Source organism: Chiloscyllium punctatum, chromosome 21, assembly GCF_047496795.1.
Source record: "Chiloscyllium punctatum isolate Juve2018m chromosome 21, sChiPun1.3, whole genome shotgun sequence".
In the NCBI taxonomy this organism is placed as follows: Eukaryota; Metazoa; Chordata; class Chondrichthyes; order Orectolobiformes; family Hemiscylliidae; genus Chiloscyllium; species Chiloscyllium punctatum.
In genome coordinates, this window is record NC_092759.1 from 21,260,176 (window position 1) to 21,272,599 (window position 12,424).

The following is a 12,424-nucleotide window of genomic DNA, read 5'->3' on the forward strand; positions in this document are numbered from 1 at the left end:
CTTTCTCCTCGTCTATCTCTTTCACCAACGTAACCCACTGCAGTCCATTATCAACTTTTTCAGTCTAATTAAATTCTCCAGTGCTTTTTTTTTGTTTTACTAACACTAATTTCTTTTGGTTCCAAACTCTCACTGAATCCTCGATCCTTAATTATTTCAAAAAGGATTTTTGTGGCTGTGTGTGTGAAGATGAACACAAAGTGCTTATTTAGTTCTCTGCCATTTCACACTTCCCTATTTTAATTCTTTTGCCCCTGTTAAAATGGACCCAGATTACCCTGGCTAATCGTTTCCTTTTTACACACCTTTAGAAGCTTTTCCAACCCATTTTTATATTTTCTGCTATTTTATTCTATTCTCTCTTTCTTTATTAGTTTCTTGGTGATCCTTTGCGAAATTCTAAAGTTCTCCCAATCGTCAGGCTTCCAACAATTTTTGGCAACTTTACACCATCCTCCTTTGGTCTAATACTCTCTTTAATTTCTAAGGGGAGGCATTAGCATGGGATGCTGTCACTAGACAAGGGGGGTGTCTAGGAAATAATCCAGACTAAGGTTTCGGCATTATATCCCCTCACACTATGGCAGACAATGAAATTTGATTTCAATGTAAATAATAAGAAGAGGGAATAAAAAGCTACCCTAATAGCAACTACAACTGATTGTCATAAAGCCCTGTCTAGCCCTTTGGAAACCTGTTGTTCTTACAGTGACTCCAAATCCACACCAATGTGGTTGATTCAGCTGTCCACTGGGCAATCTGGGACAGGCAATAAATGCTACAGAAAACCAAGTTGAAGACATTATTCTTAGACATACATCTAGCCATCTGGTGCATAGACATACATCTAGCCATACTTGCTCATACAAGTATGCAAAGTAGTGCAAGGCGCTGGAGTCATTTTACAATGTTTACCATGTTCGATAGCATCTTTGAAGAGGACAAGGCTCATCGGCACCACCCCAGGAGTGGAGTTATACTCATTCAGCTGGTGCTCCATGTACATTTTCAGGACCTTGAAGTTTGTTAAGTCTTCGTATACATCTCCCCGCATGAAGTCACCTGGTGAAAAGAAAAAAAAGAGAAGCAGACCCTCTAGGTTAAAACAGGCCTCCCTTGTAGATGATCCCTGTCCTGATCCAAAGTTAATCTTTGAATATGCCCATCACAATTCCAAGTAATGCCCTTTAAAGCTGTGCATTTTGTTACCCTTGTGAAGTAAGAGGTTGGTTAGCTTGGATGGTTGGTTTGCAATGCAGAGTGACACCAACAGTGTGGGTTCAATTCCTGCACTGGCTGAGGTTACCATGCAGAAATCTCTTTCTCAACCTCTCCTCTCGCCTGAGGCTGGTGACCTTCAGGTTAAACCACCACAAGTCTCCTCTCTTTAATAAGAGATGCAGCCCTAAGGGCTGGTAAGACTATGGTGACTTGACCTTCCCTTGCACAGTAGGTATTATATTTGTTGCTTAGAGGTCAAACAACATATAACAACAAGCCAGCAGCTAATCTTGCAATAGTAAGAAAGGTTGCCATCCTGAGTTTAATAACCTGACCTCTTCCCATGAGGATGTTCATATTAGATTGTTTTTCCTTTGGGATTAGTAACTTTAGAAAGCAGAGACCAAATTCAACATAGATTTAAAAAAAACGCCTGTACATAAAGGATGACGTGACACATCGCTATCTGAGATTTCACATTCTCACTAGGGAGAAAATGACACGATATTCCTGAGACAGAGAAAGCTCTCTTTATTCATGTACAATTTTGTTTTGAATATTGTATAGCCATTCTTACCAAAGATGGGTGACTGCTTATTTGGGCAGAGGCTGTGGAAGGTCATATCCAAGAAAGTGCCTAGTTTCTCGTTCAGCAAGGTCACAAACAGTTCCATGTCCTTATGTTCCACAAACCGATCAGAAAATACCCTGCATTGACGAGACACAAGAAGTTGGCTTTGAAATCAATTTCGTTGGGGATACAGTAACACAGTGATTGTGTCACAGAGATCGTAGTCTAAAGATTAATGACCCAGAGATACAAGTTCAAAACTGGGGAATTCAAAATTCTATCAATGAAATGCAAGTAGAGTAATAAGCTAGCATGAATAATGGCAACCCCGAAACCACCAGATTGTCAAACAATCTATCTGGCTCATTAATCATGTTTATGAACTCTTCTCCTTATTCAGTCTGCTCTATGGTTTCGGATAGCAAGGTAGTTGATACTTTAACTCTCTGAATTTGCCAACAAGACACTAAAGCATGTGGACAGCTTGCCACCATCTTCCCAATAGCAATTAAGAAAGGGAAATAAATGCTATTCATTGCAGTGATGCTTCCATTACAAAACTGATTCAGAATAAAAAAGCTTTCAAAGGGTTGGGGGAGAGCAAGTTCAATTATGGTCTCCTGCTATAGAAAAAATGTTGTGAAACTCGAAAGGGTTCAGAAAAGATTTACAAGGGTTGGAGGGTTTGAGCTATAGGGAGGGGCTGAACAGGCTTGCGCTGTTTTCCCTGGAGTGTCAGAGGCTGAGGAGTGACCTTATAGAGGTTTGCAAAATTATGTGAGGCATGGATAGGGTGAATAATCAAGGTCTTTTCCCAAGAATAGGGGAGTCCAAAACTAGAAGGCACAGATTTAAGGTGAGAGGGGAAAATCTTAAGAGGATTTGCAGTCTGACAAAAGGCAGAGAGTTGGGATAAAAAGTTCTTTTTCAGAACAGTAGCCAGAGACAAGTGGTGTCCTGCAGGGTTCATTGTTGGGCCCCCAGCTGTTCACTTTATATATTAATGATCTAGCTGAAGGGACTGGGAGCATTCTGGGGAAATTTGCTGATGATACAAAATTAGGTGAACAGGCAGGTAGTTTTCAGGAATGGAGAGGGTGCAGAAAGATTTAGACAGTTCAGGAGAATGGTCCAAGAAATGGCTGATGAAATGCAACATGAGCAAATGCGAGGTCTTGCACTTTTGAAAAAAGAATACAGGCAAGGACTATTTTCTCTAAACGGTGAGAAAATTCATAAAGCCAAAGTACAAAGGGATCTGGGAGTACTAGTACAGGATTCTCTAAAGGTTGACTTGCAGGTTGAGTCCATGGTTAAGAAAGTGAATGTAATGTTGTCATTTATTTCAAGAGGGTTGGAATGTAAAAGCAGTAAGGTGCTACTAAAACTTTATAAAGCTCTGGTTAGGCCCTGTTTAGAATACTGTGTCCAGTTTTGGGCCCCCATCACCTCAGGAAGGACATACTGGCACTGGAGCATATCCAGCAGAGATTCACATGGATGATCCCTGGAAAGGTAGGCCTAACATACGATGAACGGTTGAGGATCCTGGGATTGTATTCATTAGAGTTCAGAAGGTTGAGGGGAGACCTAATAGAAACTTATAAGTTAATGCATGGCTTAGAAAGGGTGGACGCTGGGAAATTGTTTCGGTCAGGCAGGGATAGTAGAACTCGAGGGCACAGCGTTAGAATTAGAGGGGGGTCAATTTAGAATGGAAATGAGGAGACATTTCTTCAGCCAGAGAGTGGTGGCGTGTGGAATTCATTGCCATGGAGCGCAGTGGAGCCTGGGACGTTAAATATCTTCAAGGCAGGGATTGATAAATTCTTGATCTCACAAGTAATTAAGGGCTACGGGGAGAGTGTGGGTAAATGGCGTTGAAATGCCCATCAGCCATGATTGAATGGCAGAGTGGACTCAATGGGCAGAATGGCCTTACTTCCACTCCTACGTCTTATGATCTTATGGACCTGTGAACGTTTTCACGCAGAGGGTGGTGTGTGTGTACGGAATGAACTATCAGAGGTGGTGGTGGAGGCTGGTACGATTACAACATTTACAAGGTATCTGGATGGGTATATGAATAGGAAGGGTTTAGAGGGATATGGCAAACGTGAGGCTTGCAGATGCTGGAAATCAGAGTCTAGATTAGAGTGTGGTGGAAAAACAAGGAAGGTCAGGCAGCATCCGAGGAGCAGGAAAATGGATGTTTTGGGCAAAAGCCCTTCATCAGGAATGAAGGCAGGGAGCCTCTGGGGTGGGGAGTTAAATAGGGGGGGGGGGGGGCTGGGGAGAATGTAGCCAAGAGTACAATAGGTGGATGGAGGTGGGGATGAAGGTGATAGGTCAGAGAGGAGGGTGGGGGAAGGTAGCAAAGAGTACAATAGGTGTATGGGGTTGGGGATGGAGGTGATAGGTCAGAGAGGAGGGTGGAGTGGATAAATGGGAAGGAAGAGGGATATGGGCCAAGTGCTGGCAAGTGGAACTAGATTGGGTTGGGATATCTGGTCGGCATGGATGAGTTGGACTGAAGGGTCTGTTTCCGTGATGTACAGCTGTATGACTCTATGACTCTAAGTGGTATGATATAAAACTCAGCTGCACAACCCATGAACGTATCTAATTCAACCTTTCCAACTCCTGGAGAGTGAGTAAAACCAACCTGGACCTCAGCATGTACTGGGAAACCGTGAGACACAATGGTGGGCTGTCCACTGCTGGTCACAATCTAGAGCACAGAATGTGATGCCCATCTCTTGGTCCAATAAACAACTTAATGCTTGGGCTGTATATTTGTACATGAAGAACGTGCACTCAGGTGAAGATAGGGCATGGGGTATCAGCATCAAAGAAACTGAACCCCAGTGTGGAGTTGGGAGAAAGACTGGAGACAAAGGGAAGAGAGGAGCTACCTGAAACATTCATGGACCCACAGGCGTGAGATACTTGTTTTTGAGTCGTGGTAATCCTTGTGGATGCGAAGCATCCCTTGGAAGATCTATAAAACAACCAAAACATTGGCAAGATGAGGTATGAATATTGAATCCATAAATGTGAAGTGATACTGTTTCTGCAAATGGATTAAAGGAGGTGAATGTTCACTGTTACTCGGGTTGCAGCAGAGACATAAATATTTGATGGTTGGTAACGCTGGCCAAAAGGAATTATGTGGAGCCTTTGGCTGTGGTCTTAGAGACAGAATACAAAAGCTGGGGTGTTAAACCCTTACAATTTCTAGTTCAGTCCCCAGCTGAAGTATTCTACTCATTCTAAGGCACTTAGAGAGGATGCATAGGCCTTGGAGAGATGCACAGGAGATTTACTAGAATAGAATCTGGGAAGAGGGACTTTGTGAGGGATGTGGAGAGCCTGGAAAAAACTTGGCATTGTTCTGCTTGGAGCAGAGGAAGTAAAGGAGAACATTTGTGGAGGTGTTCAAAATCATGAAGAATTTTGATAGTTTTACCTTACACTGCTTTCAGTAGTGTAGAGACAGAGCTACAATGATTCATTAGTCAGGATTTGGAGATGCCGGTTTTGCACTGGGGTGTACAACACTTACCAGAGAAATCAGTCCAGAGATTTTTTCATTAAACATAGAGAGTTATTGTGATCTGGAATATGCTGCCTCAAAGGTTGAAACAGATTCAGTAATAAATTTCTTAAGAGAATTGGACAGCTGACTTAAGAGGGGGAAGATTGCAGTATTACGGGCAAATAGGCAGGAAATGGGACTTCTTTTAACAATGGCTTCCAATGGGTTCGATGATCAATTTCCACAGAGGAGACAAGAGCGATAAATAAATTCACAAGTAAGGAATAGGAGAAGTAGGAAGCAGTGGAAAGTTAAACCAGCAAGAGGGAACAGGAGAAAGATGAGAGATTAAAAAAGATATAATGAGAGATAATGCAAGAGGCAGGTGATAGAAAAGAAAATAAAGACAACAGGAAAGACAGAACAGGAGAGAGAATGAGAAAGTAACACAGAGTGTCAGACAGGGAGAGTGCAAGACTAACATGGGACGGTACAGTGGCTCAGTGGTTAGTACTGCTGCCTCCCAGCACCAGAGACACGGGTTCAATTCCAGCCTTGGGTGCCTGTCTGTGTGGAGTTTGCACATTCTCCCCGTGTCTGCATGGGTTTCCTCCGGGTGCTCCAGTTTCGTCCCACAGTCCAAAGATGTGCAGGTCAGGTGCACTGGCCATGCTAAATTATCCATAGTGTTAGGTACATAAGTCAGGGGTAAACGAAGGGGGATGGGTCTGGGTGGGTTATTCTTCAGAGGGTCGGTGTGGACATGTTGGCCCAAAGGGCCTGTTCCCATACTGTAACGAATCTAATCAAACGTGGCGAGTGAGAGATTAACAGAGAGAGAGAGAGTCAGACAGGGAGAGTGAGAGATTAACACAGAGAGTCAGACAGGAGAAGTAGAGTCTAACAACTAGACAGTACCTTGGAAATATCCCTGAGATTGAAGAGGTAGTGAATCTTGGTTGGCGTTGGCAGGAATTTCTGAACAATTGCATTGTAAAGTTCAATAGTGGCATCTGTAATCACATTACCAATTGGCTTCATTTGCTCATCGAAATCCTGCAGTTTCTGGTTTATCAATGTACTGAAAATACGTTTGATCTGGGATGTCTACAAAGACAGGAAATAGTCTGACATCAATCTATCCAAGGACATGAAGACATATTAAAAGCTAACAAGCAAGTCAGGTACACTTATGAATATACATGGATTAATATAATCTGTTAAACAGGCAATCATTAGGAATACGACATCAATTATCATATTGATCAGGATACCTAAAGTGGCTTTAAAAGCATGAGAAATTCTTTCTTGGCAATTGTATTTGTTATTTTTTTAAGAAACTGTCAACATAGTGGATGAGGGGCCCGTGTAGAATGGGCTATCAGACTGCCAAAGAGTGTTTGATCCAATCTACACTCAAAGCCTTAGGTGTTTTGTTGGCAATTTACTGCACTGAATGGTGTGGTTTTCATGGTGAATGGTAGGGCCTTAAGGAGTGTCGTGGAACTGAGAGACCTTGGAGTTCAGGTGCAAGGTTCTCCAAAAGTGGAGTCACAGGTAGACATGGCAGTGAAGGCGGCTTTTGGCACACTGGCCTTCATTAGTCAGGATTTGGAGATGCCGGTTTTGCACTGGGGTGTACAAAGTTAAAAAATCACACACTCTCACACACACACACACACACACACAGGCACTCCTATACACACATACACACGGACACACATACACACAGATGCGCACACAGACACCCACACACACCCTTACAGGCACACACATTCACACATGCACCCCCTCACAGACTTAAAACACTCTGCACTCACTACACACACACACACATACACTTTCTCATACTCACACCCCCCACCCCAGACAGACACACACACACAGACAGACAAAGACCCACATGCACACATATATTTTGTGGGGTGAATTTGTACTTGCAAGGCTACATTGTACTTTGCTCAAAAACTGCATGCATTCATGTAAAACTCCATTATCTCACTTTATAGATTAGAATCAATCTAACCATCATGGCAGAGACAGAGAACACAGGGGGCTAACACCTTCAACATATTGTCTAGCTATCTAGGTTATAGTCCACTAGCACACTAACTTTTGGAGCGTCACTCCTTCATCAGGTGATAGTGGAGAGCTCAGTCCTAACACAGAATATATAGCAAATATTTACAGTGTGATGTAACTGAAATTATACATTGAAAAATTTATTGTCTGTTAAGTCTTTTATCTGTTTGAATACCATGATAGCTTCACTTCTTTCATATGTAAATCACAAAAGCTTTTTTTTAAAAGTTGCATTCTCAGGTTAGCTGTTAACAACGGTGATAGCTAGACAATATGTTGAAGGTGTTAGCCCCCCTGTGTTCTCTATCTATGACCTGATGTTTAGATTGATTCTAATCTATAAAGTGAGATAACAGAGTTTTACATAAATTCATGCAGTTTTTGAGCTCAGAGCTATACATGAATGCATGCAGTTTTTGAGCAAAGTACAATGTAACTCTGCAAGTACAAATTCACCCCACAAAATATATGTGTGCATGTGGGTCTTTGTCTGTCTGTGTGTGTGTGTCTGTCTGGGGTGGGGGGTGTGAGTATGAGAAAGTGTATGTGTGTGTGTGTGTAGTGAGTGCAGAGTGTTTTAAGTCTGTGAGGGGGTGCATGTGTGAATGTGTGTGTCTGTAAGGGTGTGTGTGGGTGTCTGTGTGCGCATCTGTGTGTATGTGTGTCCGTGCGTATGTGTGTGTAGGAGTGTCTGTGTGTGTGTATAGTGCAATGGTGGTCATCTGTAATGTGACATGAACCCAAGGTCCCAGTTGAGGCCCTCCCTATGGGTACCGAACTTAGCCCATAGGGAGGGCCTCAACCGGGACCTTGGGTTCATGTGACATTACAGGTGACCACCATTGCACTATACATTCACACACGTTGCAGTTATACAGGACGTTGGTGAAGCCGCACTTGGAGTACTGTGTTCATTTTTGGGCACCTTGCTATAGGAAGAATGTTATTGAACTGGAAAGAGTACAGGAGAAATTTACAAGGATGTTGCCAGGACTCAACTGATCAGTTAGAATGCCGTTCCGTTAGAATACCATTCGATTAGAATTGTGACCTTCTTACAGGATGGGTGACAGGCTTCAGAAAGAGTAAAAACAATACATGTGAGTTTCGATCACAGACGGCAGCAGCCTAGCTACGTAGACAGGTTAAATTCCAGCTGAGATACTACAAAGAGAGGTAGATATTGGGTGATCTGATTCACCTTTCTTCGGTCTATGAAGCGAAGTGTACATATTAAGATAGTCAAATGGGAAGAAGCAGAGGGTTATTACTGTTCCTAAGTTGCTTCAATATTTGCATGGTTAGGGCCTTTGTACTGATTACAATCTTACTGGCTTTCTCCCCAAAACAATCACCTACCACAGGAAAGGTCATGTTGATCAGATTAAAGCGGCTCTGAAGGCGAGGTGATATGACTGTTCTTCCTCCACCAGGGGGACCCATGGCTCCCATTAGAAACATGTCCTACAAACAAACACTTACTGGTTGTAAAATGTGATGTAAAATTCTCAATTACATCTGCCTTTTTTGTACAGTTTCACTTTCAAACAATTTTCTGAATTACTGTATAAAGTGCATCCCGACAGGATACTGACAATTGCTTATATGCCACTCAGCACACCTCCAGACTGCTCTGTTGGAGGGTCAGCACTGTCGGAATGTCGGTGCTGAGGGAGTGGGCACTGTTGGAAGGTCAGTGCTGAGGGAATACCGCACTGTCGGAGGGTCAGCGCTGAGGGAGTGCCGCACTGTCGGAGGGTCAGCGCTGAGGGAGTGCCGCACTGTCGGAGGGTCATTGCTGAGGGAGTGCCGCGCTGTCAGAAAGTCAGTGCTGAGGGAGTGCCGCACTGTCGGAGGGTCAGTGCTGAGGGAGGGCCGCACTGTCGGAGGGTCATTGCTGAGGGAGTGCCGCGCTGTCAGAAAGTCAGTGCTGAGGGAGTGCTGCACCATCGGAGGGTCAGTGCTAAGGGACTGCCACTGACCCTCTGACAGTGCAGCACTCCCTCCGCACTGTCGGAGGGTCAGCACTGAGGGAGTGCCGCACTGTCAGAGGGTTAGTGCTGAGGGAGTGCCACACTGTCGGCGGGTCAGTGCTGAGGGAGTGCCGCACTGTCAGAGGGTCAGTGCTGAGGGAGTGCCGCACTGTCAGAGGGTTAGTGCTGAGGGAGTGCCGCACTGTCAGAGGGTCAGTGCTGAGGGAGTACCACACTGTCAGAGGGTCAGTGCTGAGGGAGTGCTGTACTGTCAGAGGGTCAGTGCTGAGGGAGTCCCACACTGTCAGAGGGTCAGTGCTGAGGGAGTGCCACACTGTCGGAGGGTCAGTGCTGAGGTAGTGGGCACTGTCGGAGGGTCAGTGCTGAGGGAGTGCCGCACTGTCGGAGGGTCAGTGCTGAGGGAGTGCCGCAGTGTCGGAGGGTCAGTGCTGAGGGAGCGCCGGACTGTCGGAGGGTCAGTGCTGAAGGAGTGTTGCACTGTCGGAGGGTCAGTGCTGAGGGAGTGTTGCACTGTCGGAGGGTCAGTGCTGAGGGAGTGCCGCACTGTCGGAGGGTCAGTGCTGAGGGAGCAGGCACAGAGGGACGGTCAGTGCTGAGGGAGTGTTGCACAATCAGATGGTTGTGCTGAAAGAGCATCAAACTGTCAGGGGGTCAGTGCTGAGGGAGCGCTATATACTTGGAGGTTCAGTGCTGAGGAAGTGCCACATTGTTGGAAGGTCAGTGCTGAGAGAGTCCCACACAATCAGATGGTCAGAGCCTAGGGAGGGGCACTGTTGCAGTGTCAGTATTTAGGGAGTGCCGCAATGTTCGCAGGTCAGTGCTGAGGGAGGGGGCACTGTCAGAGGGTCAGCAGTGGTCTCTCAGAAATGCCAGCTTTCAGAGTGTTCAGAACTTAAAATCTAAGCTGCGAATACCTTTATGTGTTTCACAGTCTGTTTGGCTCGATCGTACCAAAAGCCATAATCTATCCACAGGCGGAGAAGCTCCAGTGGTGGCTGGGAACCAAACGTATCTTTGGCTGGCATGTTCAGGTCATCCATGAAGCTGATGAGCTTTTTCCCACCAACTGGAACATATACTCCCTTCGTCCTCTTCTCTACACGGCTCTCGATAACATCCTGGACATTTTTAGATGTGGTCTGTGAATGAGGAAAGTCAGAAACCAGTGGAGTTCTTCATATGGAGCTAAATGTTTTGATTCTCAGCATTGAGCTTGTGAGGCACATGACCAAGTGACTGCAACACCCTCCCCATTTTAATCAGTAATCCTCAGCACTCCTACTGCTCAAGGGCAGAAAACATCCAAATGCAAACACCAACCTTGCCTCACACTCCATGATGACAGGAGCCCCACAGTCAGAGCCATACTACCCTGCACCTCTCTCTGTTCCAACACAACCCTGTGTGAGGCATCTCCCGGGATGGCTAGAAACAAAACCCAGAGAGAAAACCCAGCACAGCAATGTAAAAAATAATCCCTGATACATCCCCCCCACCTCCGCAAATGCAGCTCCTTTCTGTCAAAGCTAAAGAATCCATTGCAGCATGAAACTGGAAGCAGCAGTGCGACTCTTTCTTCAGGCTTACTGCCACCAGCCTTGTCACCTTTCCAAAGGAGAAACAGCAACTACATTAGATGGCAAACTCGGGCTGATTCCCAGCTGAAACTAGACAACTCATAACCACAAATGAGGAGAGGAGAACCTATTTCCCACTTACAAGATTTCATCCCAGGTGTCAGGTGTGAAAACTCTGAAATGTAAAGTTCTTAAAACGACAAGCCTTACTAGAATTGTACAATCATTGGCACAAGTTTCATAACACCAGGTTATAGTCCAGCAGGTTTATTGAAAATCACAAGCTTTCCCAGCGCTGTTCCTTGGTCAGATGAAGTGGAGGGAAGTGCACAGGAACAGAACTTATAGGCAGAGAGATCATTGCAAGGTAATCCCAGTAAGTACAAGTGTCAATAGGTCATACGGATGGTGTGAGTGGAGTGTCGATACACTGAAGAATAGGTGTTTGCAGAGGATCAGGAGTGTCAGGCTGTGTGAGTAAAGAGTCAACAGCTGAATTGCAAGTGAATCACACCTGTGATTCGATTAATTGAGGCAGGGAGATAATTACAAATATTCAAAAATAAGATGATGCTAGAGACAAAGTCAAAGTAAAGTTGACACTTTACTCACACCAGCTGACACTCTTGATTCAGTCCGTTGACACTCCACTCACACCAGTTATAGTATCGTTTAATACTCATATTTACCTGGAATTATCTTGCAATGATCTCTCCGCCTATACATTCTGTTCATATAAAGGTGTTATGAAGTTGAAGGTATGTACTGTACCTTTAAGAGAGAGTGAATGCTGTCTTGCACTGAGAGCTTACAAGCACCTGTCATAAGACTAGCTAGCAGTCTCGGAGTGTACTGAAAAATTGAAAATAAGTAACATTTGGCTGTGAAATAGACACCTGAATTTAGGTTGCTATTTTGACAACAATTCAAATTTAACCAATAGGTTTAAATTAGGCCCCAGGATACTAAATCCCAATCAAATTTGAATATATTGTTTTTGCCAACCTTGAACCAGACAATTCAATGTTAGGGGGATAAAGAAGCAGGCATTTTGAAAGTCAGAGAGAGAGAGTAAATTGCCATTGAGAGAGACTGCCCTTCAAAACCCTCTCGATCAAAAGTCCCTTTTTCATATGAAACATTGCTGCAGTAAATGACAGAAGACGGCCCTGGGAGATCTTCAGCTGAAGGCAGGAGGAGGACACCGGACTGGACAGCTGCTGTGTGGTTTTGAAATGAAGTTGATGTAGTTTTAATATAGGTTTTTATAGGAACAGCATGTTGTTATAGAGTTGGCAGATATTAAGCAGTAAAGAAAAAGGAGGCTTACAGTTGTAAATAGTTGTTGTTTAATGTTCACTTTTAGAGTTAAGGAATAAATTGATATTATTTTCTTGAAACAGTGAAAGTTGGGAGTTCTCTGTCACTCATACTTGCACAG

The 12,424-nt window shown here is 44.4% G+C and overlaps 1 protein-coding gene across 1 annotated transcript in view; it reads right to left on the bottom strand.

Annotated features, from left to right (window-relative positions):
* Positions 1 to 12,424, bottom strand: part of dnah2 (dynein, axonemal, heavy chain 2) — a 330,858-nt gene that overhangs the window by 127,082 nt on the left and 191,352 nt on the right. Inside the window, exons 50-55 of the mRNA XM_072591365.1 lie at positions 10,321 to 10,545; positions 8,772 to 8,876; positions 6,249 to 6,437; positions 4,708 to 4,793; positions 1,799 to 1,929; positions 916 to 1,062 (exon numbers count right to left, since the gene is read on the bottom strand). Of these exons, the coding sequence (XP_072447466.1) occupies positions 916 to 1,062; positions 1,799 to 1,929; positions 4,708 to 4,793; positions 6,249 to 6,437; positions 8,772 to 8,876; positions 10,321 to 10,545 (883 nt within the window). The remainder of the gene's footprint in view (positions 1 to 915; positions 1,063 to 1,798; positions 1,930 to 4,707; positions 4,794 to 6,248; positions 6,438 to 8,771; positions 8,877 to 10,320; positions 10,546 to 12,424) is intronic.